At 43.1% G+C, this 16,928-nt stretch overlaps 1 protein-coding gene across 3 annotated transcripts in view; it reads right to left on the reverse strand.

The window, feature by feature from the left end:
• Positions 1-16,928, reverse strand: part of SPEG (striated muscle enriched protein kinase) — a 476,968-nt gene that overhangs the window by 99,896 nt on the left and 360,144 nt on the right. For all 3 annotated transcript variants that reach the window (XM_073634316.1, XM_073634315.1, XM_073634317.1), the window contains 4 exons: positions 14,228-14,351; positions 9,697-9,869; positions 6,595-6,707; positions 1,245-1,413 (listed from right to left, as the gene is read on the reverse strand). In XM_073634316.1, coding sequence (XP_073490417.1) covers positions 1,245-1,413; positions 6,595-6,707; positions 9,697-9,869; positions 14,228-14,351 — 579 coding nt within the window. The remainder of the gene's footprint in view (positions 1-1,244; positions 1,414-6,594; positions 6,708-9,696; positions 9,870-14,227; positions 14,352-16,928) is intronic.

Here is a 16,928-nt window from a genome sequence, read left to right on the forward strand (position 1 = left end):
ACTCACGCAACGCTACACCCACCCACCCAACACTACACCCACCCAACACTACACCCACCCAACGCTATACCCACCCACCCACCCAACGCTACACCCACCCAACACTACACCCACCCAACAATACACCCACCCAACGCTACACCCACCCACCCAACACTACACCCACTCACCCAACGCTACACCCACCCACCCAACACTACACCCACCCAACGCTATACCCACCCACGCAACGCTACACCCACCCACCCAACACTACACCCACTCAACGCTACACCCACCCAACACTACACCCACCCACCCAATGCTACACCCACCCACCCAACACTACACCCAACGCTACACCCACCCACCCAACGCTACACCCACCCACCCAACGCTACACCCACTCACCCAACGCTACACCCACCCACCCAACACTACACCCACCCAACGCTACACCCACTCACACAACGCTACACCCACCCACCCAACACTACACCCACCCAACACTACACCCACCCAACGCTATACCCACCCACCCACCCAACGCTACACCCACCCAACACTACACCCACCCACCCAACAATACACCCACCCAACGCTACACCCACCCACCCAACACTACACCCACTCACCCAACGCTACACCCACCCACCCAACACTACACCCACCCACCCAACACTACACCCACCCAACGCTATACCCACCCACGCAACGCTACACCCACCCACCCAACACTACACCCACTCAACGCTACACCCACCCAACACTACACCCACCCACCCAATGCTACACCCACCCACCCAACACTACACCCAACGCTACACCCACCCACCCAACGCTACACCCACCCACCCGACGCTACACCCACCCAACACTACACCCCCCACCCAACACTACACCCACCCAACGCTACACCCACCCACCCAACACTACACCCACCCACCTAATGCTACACCCACCCGACGCTACACCCACCCACACAATGCTACACCCACCCACCCACCCAACACTACACCCACCCACCCAACACTACACCCACCCACCTAATGCTACACCCACCCAACGTTACACCCACCCAATGCTACACCCACCCAACGCTACACCCACCCACCCAACACTTCACCCACCGCTACACCCACCCACCCAACACTACACCCACCCAATGCTGCATCCACCCAACGCTGCATCCACCCACAGGCTATCAAAGTTCTTTTAGACATTCTGGTAGGTATAATTTTACACCGTACAATGATATGACCTACCTGCGCACACCTGAAGTTCAGCCTTGCAGGAGAGCTCGCCGGCTAGGTTGCGTGCTGTGCAGGTATATACTCCCGAGTCCTCGGGGGTGGCATTGAGGATGACCAGGGAGCACTCTGCATCGTCATACACAAAGTTGAGATGTCCGCTCTCCACCAACAGCTGACCATCCTGGAGGAAGCGAAAAGAGGAAGAAGAGTATCTGAGATGATGATTAGACTAAAAAATGACCATACACAAGTAAACCAATACTGATTGGTGTTTGCTGGAGGTGTCTGAGGTTAGTGAGTTACTGGAAAATGTTGACTGATCATCAGAGGCGTAACTAAAACCTTCAGTGCCCCAGTGCAAGAAACCTTCCCTCTAAGCCTGGGGCCTTTGCCTCCAAGCCTGGCGACGGATAGACATGTGCATTTCGTTTTTTTAACTAATGTTGTCAAAATCGTTAATTCCGAAATTTCCGAATTTTCAAAATTTTCGGAAATTTGGAAATTCTGAATTTCAGAAATTCGAAATTTCGGAATTTTGGAAATTCAGAATTTTGGAAAATCGAAATTTCAAAAATTGGAAAATTCAAAATTAGGAAATTTTAATATTTGAAGCTTCATAAATTTGAAAATTTAAAAATTTGGAAATTTGAAAAACAAAAAATAAGAATGAAAATCTGAAAATTCAAAAGACTAATAATAATAAATATTAAATTATAGGTATTGGAATTTCCTTTCAAATTCTGATTTTCGAATTTCCAAATTTTCGAATTCCGAAAATCCGGAAATTCGGAACTCGAAAATTCGGAAATTCGGAATTCGAAAATTCGGAATTTTGAAAATTCGGAAATTCAGAAAATCGAAAATTCGGAAATTTGAAAATTCAAAATTTGAAAATTCGAAAATTCGGAAATTTGAAAATTCAGAAATTCGGAAATTTGAAAATTCGATAATTTGAAAATTCAGAAACTTGAAAATTCGGAAATTTGAAACTCGGAATTTTCAAATTTCCGAATTTTCTAAATTTCGGAAATTCGAAATTTCGGAATTTCAGAGATTCGGAAATTCGGAAATTTGAAAATTCAAATTTTCAGATTTTGGAATTTCCAAATTCCAGATTTTTGAATTTCCGAAAAAAGCAAAAAAAAACGAATGAAACGAAAACGAACAATTTTTTTTTGACAGTGCACATGTCTAATGACGAAACGCCAGGGACCGGTCGCAAGTGCGACCTTTGCAACCCTGGCAGTTCCTCCACTGGTGTCAGTAGTTTATTTTTGTTATTTTATTTTTTTTATTATTTTTTACCATTTTTTTTTTAACAGTTGTATTTTTCTATTATTTAAAAAAAAAAAAATGTAGAAGCCCCATTGGCGGGCTTTGGTGTGATATCAGGGGTCTAAACAGACCTCTGATATTTCACTTTTGAGACAGAGAAAGGAGATTGAGGACACAGCCTCAGCTGCACAGAATGGATGGACAGGAATAGCTCTGCACAGAGCTTCCCATTCATTCATAAACTGAAGCATAGTAAACACAACAGCTGACCATCCTGGAGGAAATGAATGAGAGGCAGAGATATCAATCAGCCTCTGCTGTGCTCTTTAGAAGACCCATACCCTACAATTCAAAAAGAGTGTTGTAGACATTCTTCAAAAATGTGTCTTGCAGTAGTCCAAAATGGAATCTGTTGCAGCTCTGACAGAGCTACTGCAAACTTCTCTCCTGAGCAGTGGCAGACTTGTAGAGCTCGTTCACACTAGCAGTTGGGGGGGGGGGTAAAACCCCATCTTTGAGCTCTGCTTTTACCACCCTCTAACCGCTACCCCCTTTAGCTACCAAAGGCAGCAATCAGGATTGTACACTTGCCATGACATGCAGGAATTACACCCCATGTCACTTTAGCAAATTAACCACTTCACCCCCAGAAGATTATCCCCCTTAATGACCAGGCCATTTTTGCGATACGCCACTGCGTCACTTTAACTGACGATTACGCGGTCATGCGACATTGTACCCAAACAAAATTGACGTCTTTTTTTTCCCACAAATAGAGCTTTCTTTTGGTGGTATTTGATCACCTCTGCAGTTTTTATTTTTTGTGCTTTAAACAAAAAAAGAACAACAATTTTGAAAAAAATATATATTTTTTACTTTTTGCTATAATAAATATCCCCCCAAAAAATGTAAAAAAACAAATTTCTTCATCAGTTTAGGCCAATATGTATTCTTCTACATATTTTTTGGTTAAAAAAAAAAAAAAAAAAAAAAAAGCGTATATTGATATGTTTGCATAAAAGTTATAGCGTCTACAAAATAGGGCAAAGATTTATGGCATTTTTATTATTTATAAATAAAAATGCGGCAATCAGTGATTTTTTAGCGGGCTTGCAAGATTGCAGGCGGACAGATTGGACACCTAACCGACATTTTTGACACTTTTTTGGGAACCAGTGACATTATTACAGTAATCAGTGCTAAAAATATGCGCTGTCACTGTACTAATGACACTGGCAGGGAAGGGGTTAACATCAGGGGCTATCAAAGGGTTAAATGCGCTCCCTCGCTGTGTGTTCTAACTGTATGGGGGACTGTGTGGCTGGGGAAACACACAGATCCGTCTTCCTGCTTAGCAGAAAGACAGGATCTGTGTGATCTCCCCTGTCAGAACAGAGATTGGTCTTGTTTACACAGACAGATCCCTGTCCCGTCTCTGCGGCAAACTATTGCGGGAGGCCGGCGAACCTTGAGTCCGCCCCATCCGCTGATTGGCTCCCCTGGTGGCCAATGGGAGCGTGCGAGCCCCCACAAATCGCCATGTACGAGCCGACGAACACCTACGGCGATTTGTGGGATTGAGCCACATTGCCGCAGTATAACTGCGGCGGATGGTCCTTAAGCGATTAAAGGGGCTGCTCTGCAAGCACCCCGCAAGTGCAGGGGTTCAGGGGATTAATGCAGGAGGTAAGGAAGCAATACAACGCATCCTCATGCCTGTCAAATGCTCTTTAAAGAGCGATGGGGATTCAAATTGTGCGACACACATATCTTTTCATAGATATGGCGGTATCTCTGTGAAGGTGAATTATACCCTCTTCTCCAACACCCCCCCCCTTTTTTCCCATCTCTTTTCCCCTCCATGCCCCCCCCCCCCCTTTTTTCCCGCATCTCTCTTCCCCTCCATGCCCCCCCCCCCCCTCCTTACCCTCCCTACAAGATGAACAATCAAATTTTGACAAAATATGGTCCCCTTGGCTTGCTTACTTACAGGTTCCGAATGACTAAATCATATAGTACGAATAAGTTGACTTCCCCCCCCTTTTTCTTCTTTTTTTTTCCTCTCTCTTATGGTTTACAGCTTTAATCACCTTATGCAACCCTAAACAAGGGAGGAGTGAGGAAGGACCTTCCTCGAGATATCTAATTACCTATCCAATGGCTGTTCTATTCTTACATCAATTTTTGGGAGCTGTTGGCAGAGACTGGGAGGTGAATTATATCCTCTTCTCCAACACATCCCCCTTTTTTTCCCCGTCTCTCTCTTCCCCTCCATGCCCTCCCCTCCTTACCCTCCCCATGAGATAAACAATCCAATTTTGACAAAATATGATCCCCTTGGCTTGCTTACTTACAGGTTCCAAATGACTGAATCATATAGTACAAATAAGTTAACTTCCCCCCCTCTTTTTCTTCTTTTTTTTCCTCTCTCTTATGGTTTACAGCTTTAATCACCTTATGCAACCCTAAACAAGGGAGGAGTGAGGGAGAACCCTCCTCGAGATATCTAATTACATATCCAAAACTTTCAAACTTAGCTGTTCTATGCTTTTTACATCAATTTTTTGGGAGCTGTTGGCGGAGACTGGGAGGTGATTTATACCCTCTTCTCCAACACCCCCCCTTTTTTTCCCCGTCTCTCTCTTCCCCTCCATGCCCCCCCTTTTTACCCTCCCCACGACATAAACAATCCAATTTTGACAAAATATGGCCCCCTTGGCTTGCTTACTTACAGGTTCTGAATGACTGAATCATATAGTACGAATAAGTTGACTTCCCCCCCCCCCTTTTTCTTCTTTTTTTTTCTCTCTCTTATGGTTTACAGCTTTAATCACATTATGCAACCCTAAACAAGGGAGGAGTGAGGGAGGACCCTCCTCGAGATATCTAATTACATATCCAAAACTTTCAGACTTGGCTGTTCTATTCTTCTTACATCAATTTTTTGGGAGCTCTTGGCATAGACTGGGAGGTGAATTATACCCTCTTCTCCAACACCCCCCCCCCCCCTTTTTTACCGTCTCTCTCCTTCTCCTTACCCTCCCCACGAGATATACAATCCAATTTTGACAAAATATGGTCCCCTTGGCTTGCTTACTTACAGGTTCCGAATGACTGAATCATATAGTACGAATAAGTTGACTCCCCCCCCCCCCTTTTTCTTCTTTTTTTTCTCTCTCTTATGGTTTACAGCTTTAATCACCTTATGCATGCACTAGAGATCGATATCATCGAGCACTGATAATCGTCCAGATTTGGTCATATGTTACGTTGGTGAAATACCGCACTCAATGATCGTAGTTATCATGCCAACTCTCAAATACCCAATCATATACACGAAACACACCCCAATCTAATTTAGCACTAGACAGAAGGCTTGTTATTATAGTGAGCACTGAGCTTTAACAGATCCAACCTAACCAAAGCCTTATGTCTCAATTAATATTCGTTTTGTCGCCTTTTAGATTTGATTTTCATTACAGTTACCTACTCTTGTTTGTTCTGACCACAACTGTTATGCAGCGTACACACGGGCGGTCTATCCGACGGACTTTCGGCGGACTTCTGACGGACTTTCCGAACAAATGGACTTGCCCACACACGAGCACACCGAAGTCCAGATTTGTACGATGACGTACGACTGGACTAAAATAAGGAAGTTGATAGCCAGTAGCCAATAGCTGCCCTAGCGTCGGTTTTCGTCCGTCGGACTAGCATACAGACGAGGGGACTTTTCGATAGGAACTGGGTCCGGCGGAGTTCCGACGTAAAGATTTGAAACATGTGCCAAATCTAAAGTCCGTCAGATTTTCGACCGAAAAAGTCTGCTGCAGGTCCGATGAAACCCACACACGGTCCGTCGGACCAGTCCGGTCGAAAAGTCCGCTCGTGTGTATGCGGCATTATACCATCCATTGACTGTAATTGATAATGGTTCTTCCGACGTTCTGTTCAAGAGCATTCTAAACCTACTTTTGTTTACCAATAAAATATTGTGGAATAAAAATGAATAAATAAATAAATAAATAAAAATGGACCTATAGACAATAAGGTTCCTCTTTGGGATCTGGGGCTGATTTGAACATACCTTGTACCACATGATGTCTGGTACTGGTTTGCCTTCCACCACCACAACGCAGCGGGCTGTCTCCCCTGTTCTTATCTCTATGTCTTCCATGATGGAGTCAAAGCGGGGCGTCTCTGTAAAAAAAGGAGATTTAATATAAGAAATTGAATATAATATAACCACTTGAGCTCTGGAAGGTTTTACCCCCTTCATGACCAGGCCATTGCTTGCTAGTCAGCACTGCGCTACTTTAACTGGTAATTGTGCGGTCATGCAATGCTGTACCCAAACTAAATTTATATAATTTTTTTTTCACACAAATAGAGCTTTATTTTGATGGTATTTGATCACCACTGAATTTTTTATTTTTTGCAATATAAAATAAAAAAGACCCAAAATTTTGAAAAAAAAAACCCAATATTTTTTACTCTCTGCTAAAAAACATATCCAATAAAAATTGTAAAAAATCAAATTACTTCATAAAGTTTGGCCAAAACGTATTCTGGTACATGTCTTTCACAAAAAAAAAATCCCAATAAGTGTACATTGGTTGGTTTGCATGAAAGTAAAAGCTTCTACAAACTATGGGATACAGTCAGGTCCATAAATATTGGGACATCGACACAATTCTAATCTTTTTGGCTCTATACACCACCACAATGGATTTGAAATGAAACGAACAAGATGTGCTTTAACTGCAGACTTTCAGCTTTAATTTGAGGGTATTTACATCCAAATCAGGTGAACGGTGTAGGAATGACAACAGTTTGTATATGTGCCTCCCACCTTTTAAGAGACCAAAAGTAATAGGGCAATTGGCTGCTCAGCTGTTCCATGGCCAGGTGTGTGTTATTCCCTCATTATCCCATTTACAAGGAGCAGATAAAAGGTCCAGAGTTCATTTCAAGTGTGCTATTTGCATTTGGAATCTGTTGCTGTCAACTCTCAATATGAGATCCAAAGAGCTGTCACTATCAGTCAAGCAAGCCATCATGAGGCTGAAAAAACAAAACAAACCCATCAGAGAGATAGCAAAAACATTAGGTGTGGCCAAATCAACTGTTTGGAACATCCTTAAAAAGAAAGAACGATCCGTCGAGCTCAGCAACACCAAAAGACCTGGAAGACCATGGAAAAAAACTGTGGTGGATGACCGAAGAATTCTTTCCCTGGTGAAGAAAACACCCTTCACAACAGTTGGCCAGATCAAGAACACTCTCCAGGAGGTAGGTGTATGTGTGTCAAAGTCAACAATCAAGAGAAGACTTCACCAGAGTGAATACAGAGGGTTCACCACAAGATGTAAACCATTGGTGAGCCTCAAAAACAGGAAGGCCAGATTAGAGTTTGCCAAACAACATCTAAAAAAGCCTTCACAGTTCTGGAACAACATCCTATGGACAGATGAGACCAAGATCAACTTGTACCAGAGTGATGGGAAGAGAAGAGTATGGAGAAGGAAAGGAACTGCTCATGATCCAAAGCATACCACCTCATCAGTGAAGCATGGTGGTGGTAGTGTCATGGTGTGGGCATGTATGGCTGCCAATGGAACTGTTTCTCTTGTATTTATTGATGATGTGACTGCTGACAAAAGCATCAGAATGAATTCTGAAGTGTTTCGGGCAATATTATCTGCTCATATTTAGCAAAATGCTTCAGAACTCATTGGACGGCACTTCACAGATAGACAATGACCCGAAGCATACTGCGAAAGCAACCAAAGAGTTTTTTGAGGGAATGAAGTGGAATGTTATGCAATGGCCAAGTCAATCACCTGACCTGAATCCGATTGAACATGCATTTCACTTGCTGAAGACAAAATTGAAGGGAAAATGCCCCAAGAACAAGCAGGAACTGAAGACAGTTGCAGTAGAGGCCTGGCAGAGCATCACCAGGGATGAAACCCAGCGTCTGGTGATGTCTATGTGTTCCAGACTTCAGGCTGTAATTGTCTGCAAAGGATTTGCAACCAAGTATGTGAAAGTTTGATGGATGATTGTTAATCTGTCCCATTACTTTTGGTCCCTTAAAAAGTGGGAGGCACATATACAAACTGTTGTAATTCCTACACCGTTCACCTGATTTGGATGTAAATACCCTCAAATTAAAGCTGAAAGTCTGCAGTTAAAGCACATCTTGTTCATTTCATTTCAAATAGATTGTGGTGGTGTATAGAGCCAAAAAGATTAGAATTGTGTCGATGTCCCAATATTTATGGACCTGACTGTATATTGTGGGATTTTTATTTATTTATTTTTAAACTACTAATGGCGGTGATCAGCGACTTATAATGGGACTGCGATAGTGCAGTGGGCAATCTGACAATAACTGACATTGGGGGGGGGGCAACTGACTAACTGCCACTGACATCACCAGTGACACTAATACAGTGATCAGTCATAAAACTATACACTGTCACTGTACTAATGACACTGGCTGGGAAGGAGTTAACATCTAGGGCGATCAAAGGGTTAAAGTTGTGGCTAACTATGTGTAATGTGTGCTGCTTTTACTAACATATCTCTGTGTTTCTTATCCCAGCTGATCAGCGGGTCCTGGCCATGAATTATTGGACGGGACCTGCAAACAAACTCCTGTTGTGTACAATAACAGCGGGTGTCGGCCTACAGGGGCCTTGCCCCTCCACAGTACATTGCAGGCAAGCAGTCTTTAAGTGGATAAAATATATAAAAAGACTTTGATACAAAACATAATGACCTCCATCACTTTTTTTTTAAGAATAAATAACATTCGACCTGGAGAGAAAGTAATTCAATGTTGCCCTCATTCGCAGAGAATGAATGTGCATGGACGAATGGCTCTGGAAAATATTTATAATGTCATCAGTTTGCTACGGCGTTTCCCCAATTGCTCGAGTGAGTAGCATTCGACGGGCACACCGCCCAACAATTGCTACATGTTAGGTAAACTTTGCTAAGCAAAGCATCCTGTAAACACCCCCCCCCCCCCGTCTGCTGCCTATTGCCGCTTAAGATTGGCAGACAGCAAAAACGCAGCTCAGCCGCACATTTTTGCACCCCCCCCCCCCTCATCCGCACATGTAAAATAAGCTTTATGCTGCTCCACACAGCTCATATGTCCCGTCTGTGCCAATGGTACCTGCCATCTCTATGTTGACGCTGCACCTGTCGGCTCCATACCGGTTCCTGGCTTCGAATGTCAGTAGACCGAGGTCGGATTTCTTGGCACTGAATATTGTGAGCGAGTGCTGCCCATCGTCCGGCATACTCATCTCACGCACGCCATCCACGCTGCGAAGAATCGTGCCTGCTCTAGGGAGAAGGACTTGTGTTTATAATAAGGCACAAATCTGGTTTACAGCAAAAAATAAATCAGGACAGTGTTTGGCTTTTATGTTGAGCCTGTCCTGAAACACAATGTAAGCCAGTGCAGAATACAAAACAGCTTCATAGGAACAAGACCAAGTGGTCCATTGAGCCCCCCCCCCCCGTCTGAGTGCAGGTCTAGGTTTGTCCCAAGCATGTATGACAAGGTTATAAACCTCTGAATTGAAAAATGAACAAAGCATATCCTTCTATAGTACATACCTGCCTCCACCCAAAGCACAGAGTGTGATTTCTATCTACTCTCTCATTCCTCTACTATCTGCACAAGTCACTTCTGACAGTCTATGTGGACACCAAGCAATCCCCGGGCGATGACCCCGCCTCCCCCTCCAGCACACAGCAGGTAATTGACAGCCTCAGCTGTGCATGTTTCCCTATGAGACTGTGTAGAGGGGGGTGTGTCCTTTACCTCCATTCAGGTCTCAGATTACACTCAGCTCTGTGCAGTGTGTGATGTCAGATCCACATCCCCTGCCTCTGGAAGCTGAGAAATGCTGTGTAAATTCTGTATTTTGAACAGCTGTACAGGAGAGAAAGCAGTAGGAAAAAAAAGGTACAACTTATGTAGGGGGATTTGTTTCAACTCTGTGTATCCCCTGAGGCCAGTCATCTCACTACAAACTACACCTGAGGCCAGTCATCTCACTGGGTACAACCATTTAAAATGACTTACTGTTCCCCTGAAACTACATAAAGCCAGCCATCGATGGTTCGAATCTCATCTCTGATTCAGCCGAGATTCAATCCATCTATGTTCAGGCTGATTGTACCAAAGTCGATCCATCGATCGACTTGGGTTCAACCAGCATGTCGGATTTCTAGCATAGAATTATTGCCGGCGCCTATAGCCACTAGCAATAACCACGGTGTTCTCCTGGCAGGGACGGCTCCCCGCAACCCCCTCCCCCCCACCAGGAGAACGCAATGGCTCCGCAGGAAGCCAATCAAGCAATTTTTTTTTTCTGCAATTCATGGTGGCCTGCCTAAGATATAGTCCTCCCTGCCTTACACTTGCTGGAGGTGCATGGGGGCCTCAGCAGATTACATTCAAAATGTGTTCGGTATGTCTTCTGATACAAGCTTTCTGGTCTGCCCTTCTAACTTTCATCTCTTCATTAACCACCATTCAGGTCCTGCTGGGTGTAGATGGTTGCCTGCCGGGGTTGGTTGACCCCTTGGCCTTTAACAGAGCATCTAGAACCCTTTTGGGCTTCCTGTTTTATGCCAGGAAAGCAATTACGTTGCGAAGGAGGTCCTTTATTGCCCCTACCTTCGATTTCTGGAAAGCTTTGGTCAATTTGGTTCTTCAACTTTATAAGGCCACCTACCTATCTAGAGGTTTCTCTAAAATTTTTCATAAGCTGCCCTTTCTTTGGCTTGAATCCGTATCTATCAATGCGCCCTATGGGCACCTTGCCTAAAACTCACCCTCTCTTTACCGGAGTCAGGCGAGGGGGTTTTCTTGAGCTGAACATTTTTCCCTACCGTAGCTTGATTCTTTAGGGTCAAGACTATATTAGTGGGTATCTCTTGGACTTTCTGATAAATTTTCGCTGAAAACCCAGTTCTCTCTTTACATACTCCGTTATTTTGCTTGTCTTTGGTGGACTCGAGTGTATCTTCTCTACAATGTATGACAATGTTTTCGCTATGGTTTTTATATTTTTTTTACAATTAGATATTTAAAGTGGTGTTCCACCCAAAAAAAAAAAAAAATACATGAAAATTCCTAAAAAAAAATTAACATTTGGAATTTTTTTTTTTAACTCACCTCTAAATGCCTGTTGCTAGGGGGTCCCTCGTAGTCTGCCTCCTTCAGTGCCTGGGCTGGTGACATCACTTCCCCCTCGGCACAGGAAGGGCTCGGCTCTGCTCCCTCCCTCTTGTCAATCACCTGGGACCCATTACAGGTGCCAGGGGACTGAGCGGCCAATCACGGCGCTAGGCGCCGCTCGCGCATGCGCAGTGGGTGCCCGGCTGTGAAGCCACAGCCTGGCGCCCACAGTTGCAATGCCGGTGCCGCCGAACAGAGGGGGAGACGAGCGGGGCTTCGATCCCCCACATCGCTGGACCCTGGGACAGGTAAGTGTCCAATTAAAAGTCAGCAGCTGCAGTATTTGCCCCGTTTATAGTCCCGACGTACGTGTTTTACGTCACTGCATTCAGAACGATCGGATTTTCTGACAACTTTGTGCCACCGTGTGTATGCAAGACAAGTTTGAGCCAACATCCGTCGGAAAAAATCCATGGATTTTGTTGTCAGAATGTCCGATCAATGTCCGATGGTGTGTACGGGGCATTACTGTTGACTGACATCTGCTGGAAGTCTCTTCCAAGCATTAGTTACCCTTTTGGTAAAACATTATTTTCTACAGTTCCTTTTGAACTTTCCACCAGCTAGTTTGAGGTCATGTCCCCATGTCCCTGATTGTAGCTTCAAATGAAAAGGTAAGAAAGTTTTTATATCCATAGCATCTTTCTGGCTTGGTGGGATTTAATCTTCAATAGCATACAGTGCTATTGTAAACTGCCCAAAAATAGGTGTGCCAAGCTTGTAACATCATACTCAAAGAGATTTGAGGCTATAATTTATGCCAAGGGGGCTTCAACAAAGTATTGAGCAAAGGTTGTGAATACTTATGTACATGTAGTTTCTTTTTTTATTTTTAATAAGTTTGCAAAGATTTCAAACAAACTTTTTTCACGTTGTCATTATTTGGTATTGTTTGTAGAATTTTGAGGAAAATAATGAATTTAATTCACTTTGGAATAAGGCTGTAACATAACAAAATGTGGAAAAAGTGAAGCGCTGTGAATAATTTCCGGATGCACTGCAAGTATTACATTCCAGAAACATTTTTATATGTAAAAAAAAAAAAAAATAACCTAAGGTACTGGCTGATCTGAAAAGCCTAGGAATATTATGTCCAAAAGAGTTGGCCCGAACATCCCCTGGTCTGGTACCCGAACCGCAAACCCTATTAAAGTCTAAGAAATAGAAATAAATGCCCCCTATGTGGGACTTTGAATGGACCACCAACTCCAGGATTACATAAAATAAATCTTTAATATGATAGATTAAAATGCAAATACAAAGGATCGCATATATGAAAAAATACAATATAAATGCCCAAATGCCCGACGCGTTTCCGGTATCAGGTGTTCCAATACCTTCTTCAGGGGCCAAGGGTTCAGAAAGTTTAGTGTTCAAAATACATTCTCTCAAAGAGTGCTCCAAATGTGAGCCACTATGAGATAAGACCAGATGGTTCAAAAAAGGCGCTGTTAGAGAGCCAAATGGCCCAGGGACCAATGTCCCAATCTTCCACCTTTATGGAACAGGTCTAGTCCTCCTGCGTGGGTATCAAATCAATGGATGAATGCATTCATCCAACCCTTGGCCCCTGAAGAAGGTATTGGAACACCTGATACCGGAAACGCATCGGGCATTTGGGCATTTATATTGTATGTGATCCCACAATACATATTGGTCTGTTTTATGTAGCACATGTCGTGCATTTTTTCATATATGCGATCCTTTGTATTTGCATTTAAATCTATCATATTAAAGATTTATTTTATGTAGTCCTGGAGTTGGTGGTCCATTCAAAGTCCCACATAGGGGGCATTTATTTCTATTTCTATTGAAAGGGATGGGACCACCATACTCTAGATGAGATGATGGGAGCTTCCTTCTTGTTCCTATTAAAGTCTAAGGGACCCGAACTTGAAAAATCAAAAGTCCCCATTTTGAAGGCTTATATGCAAGTTGGCCATAAAAAAGGTATGGGGGCCCGGGTACTGCCCTGTGGGGGACATGTATCAATGCAATTCTTTTTTTAATTTTTTTTTTAAAGATTTTTTTTACAGGAGCAGTGATTTTAATGATGCTTAAAGTGAAACAATAAAAATGAAAAATTCATTTCAATATAGTGCCTGGGGGGGCCCCCGAGTTCTACTCACAACCTGAGGACCTAGGTTTGTGTGCAATCCCCCCCCGAGGCATTAGGTGCAAATCTCCACTTCCTGCATAGAGTAGAAGGTTGAAGGTTGAACTAGAAGGTTGCATTTACCCTAAATTTTGGCTACTCGCAACCTTACCAAATGTAAGTGTTCTTCATATTTGTCAAATCAGCACACTTAAAAATCTGTATATTTACTCCACTACAAAGGCATCTTCCCTCTTGTTTTCTCTTTTTAATCTGGTGAACATTGCAAAGTTTTTCCTCCTAGGCCAACTCCTACAGAGGAGGATTACCACGCTGCAAATATCACATGTTTACCTCTTCCAGGTCACATTGGCCTCCACATGGTTCAGGGTCACTGTCACACACAAGAGCTGATTCTCTACCATGTATAGGAGTTCAGGGCGGTCTATGATCACAGGTGCCTCCTCTAGATAGGGACCTGTAAAACCAATGCCATCATTCAATTTTACATGAAGCTCTCTACTGCAAGTTACAGTGGTGTTCATAGTTTTATTTTCTACATTTGAAGGGTTATTTTGTAACCGCAGTAAAACTGTTTCCTTATTGAGTTTTTTAGATCAGTGGTCATCAACCCTGTCCTCAGGGCCCACTAACAGGCCAGATTTTAAGTATTTCCTTTAGGAGATGCAAACTAGAATACTGCAATCACTGAGCAGCAAATGATATCACCTGTGATATATTTCAGTTATCTTGCAAACCTGGCCTGTTAGTGGGTCCTGAGGACAGGGTTGATGACCACTGTATTAGATAACACACCACCATGGTGTAAGTGCTCCACCTACAGGGGGACTGGCACCAAGACAGGTGACGCCTCCCCCAAGGATTTTCACCCTACTCAATAGGAAGAAGATATTGTTAGGTTACCCGTAGACATAAGTGAGTTGATTTACTAAAACTGGAGAGTGCAAAATCTGGTGCAGCTGTGCATATTTTTGCCTCTGTACAAATCATTAGTAGGACCTCATCTGGAATATGCAATTCAGTTTTGGGCTCCAATTCTCAAAAAAGGATATCAGGGAACTGGAGAAAGTGCAGAGAAGGGCAACCAAACTGAGGCATGGAGGAGATCAGCTATGAGGAAAGATTAGAGGAACTGAATTTATTCTCTCTCAAGAAGAGGAGGTGAAGGGGGGATATGATCAACATGTACAAATATATAAGGGGTCCATATAGTGAACTTGGTGTTGGGTTATTCACTTTAAAGTGTAAGTAAACCCTCCTATCGTTTTCAGCCAAGGAAGTGGCCATCTTTGCCTCTGTTTAATCTACAACTGCCATGATGCTACACATGTGATCAGGTATAACACCGGCCATTGGATGGTTTGACAGTTTGATTGAGAGCACAACCAATGGGAGTGTTACATTTCCGGCACGTGCCGGAAATGAAACTGTTTTATGGATGGGTTTACTTCCACTTTAAGGTCATCACAGAGGACAAGGGGGCACTCTTTACACCTGGAGGAAAAAAGATTTAATCTCCAAATACGGAAAGGTTTCTTCACAGTAAGAGCTGGGAAAATGTGGAATAGACTCCCTCCAGAGGTGGTTCTGGCCAGCTCAGAAGATTGCTTTTAAATATGCCTGGATTCTTTCCTAAATGTACATAATATAACTGGGTACTGACATTTTATAGGTAAAGTTGATCCAGGGAAAATCCGATTGCCTCTCGGGGGGATCAGGAAGGAATTTTTTCCACTGCTGTAGCAAATTGGATCATGCTTTACTGGGGTTTTTCGCCTTCCTCTGGATCAACTGTGGGTGAGGGATTGGGTATTTGGGATTGTATGATTTCTTTTATAATGGTTGAAGTAGATGGTCTTTTTTCAACCTGACTAACTATGTAACTATAATAGCCAGTCAACTTCTAACTTCAGCTTATTCAATTAAGCTATGAAAAAAAAAGAAAAAAATTGGAAGCTGATTGGTTTCTCTACAGAGCTGCAGCAGATTTTGCACTCTCCAGTTTTAGTAAATCAACCCAACACCCCATCTGAATAAGAGAAATTACCAGATGTTCTTGATTTGACTGCAAAATCTACAGACATCTTCAAGTCAACAGATTTCATGTGGAAGGGTAATCATTGCTGCTGTTACATGAGATATATCTAGCACCAAGGGGGCTGATCACTGTACATATTTAGCCAAAACAGTTGTATATGCTCACTGTGTGCAAAAGTTGAGAGAGACATTCAGAATAGATTTCCCAAAAGAGGGAAAAAGAGGCATGAAAAGAGGCATGTAAGGTAAACTAAACAATTTTATTTATTTCAATGGCCCTGCTGAAGACACGTAAATGCAAAAAGAAAAAAAAATGCTACATGCCCTAATTCTCAAAGTGACCCTATCGAGGGCAACCTGCAAACATTACTTTGTTTCCCCCTTTCCTTCTTGGTCCTGATTACTTTGGTGATCTTTTTTTGGGGGGCTTCTTTGGGCTCTTTTTGTGTCTCCCGGACGGTTTGTAATCCCCTGATGATGCCAAATAGGAGAAACATGTCGGGATATCACGCGAACATATAACCTTTGTACAACCTGAATTTTACCTGTATGACCACCCAAATGGAAATGTACAATGAAACACAATTGTTTATCCTTATGACACATCATAGGAAGCACAGAGGACAGAATCAAAATTAGACTTGAGAAACTTAACATTAATAAATCACCGGGACCAGATGGCTTGCACCCGAGGGTACTTAGGGAACTCAGTCAAGTAATTGCCAGACCATTGTGCCTAATTTTTACTGACAGTCTACTGACTGGAATGGTACCAGCTGATTGGAGAAAAGCCAATGTAGCACCAATATTTAAATAGAGCCCAAAATACATCCCTGGGAATTACAGACCAGTTAGCCTAACATCAATAGTATGTAAACTCTTGGAGGGGATGACAAGGGACTATATACAAGATTTTAGTAATGAGAACGGTACCATTAGCAGTAATCAGCATGGATTCATGAAGAATCATTCTTGCCAAACCAATCTATTAACCTTC

This window comes from Aquarana catesbeiana, linkage group LG06, assembly GCF_042186555.1.
Source record: "Aquarana catesbeiana isolate 2022-GZ linkage group LG06, ASM4218655v1, whole genome shotgun sequence".
NCBI classification, from domain to species: domain Eukaryota; kingdom Metazoa; phylum Chordata; class Amphibia; order Anura; family Ranidae; genus Aquarana; species Aquarana catesbeiana.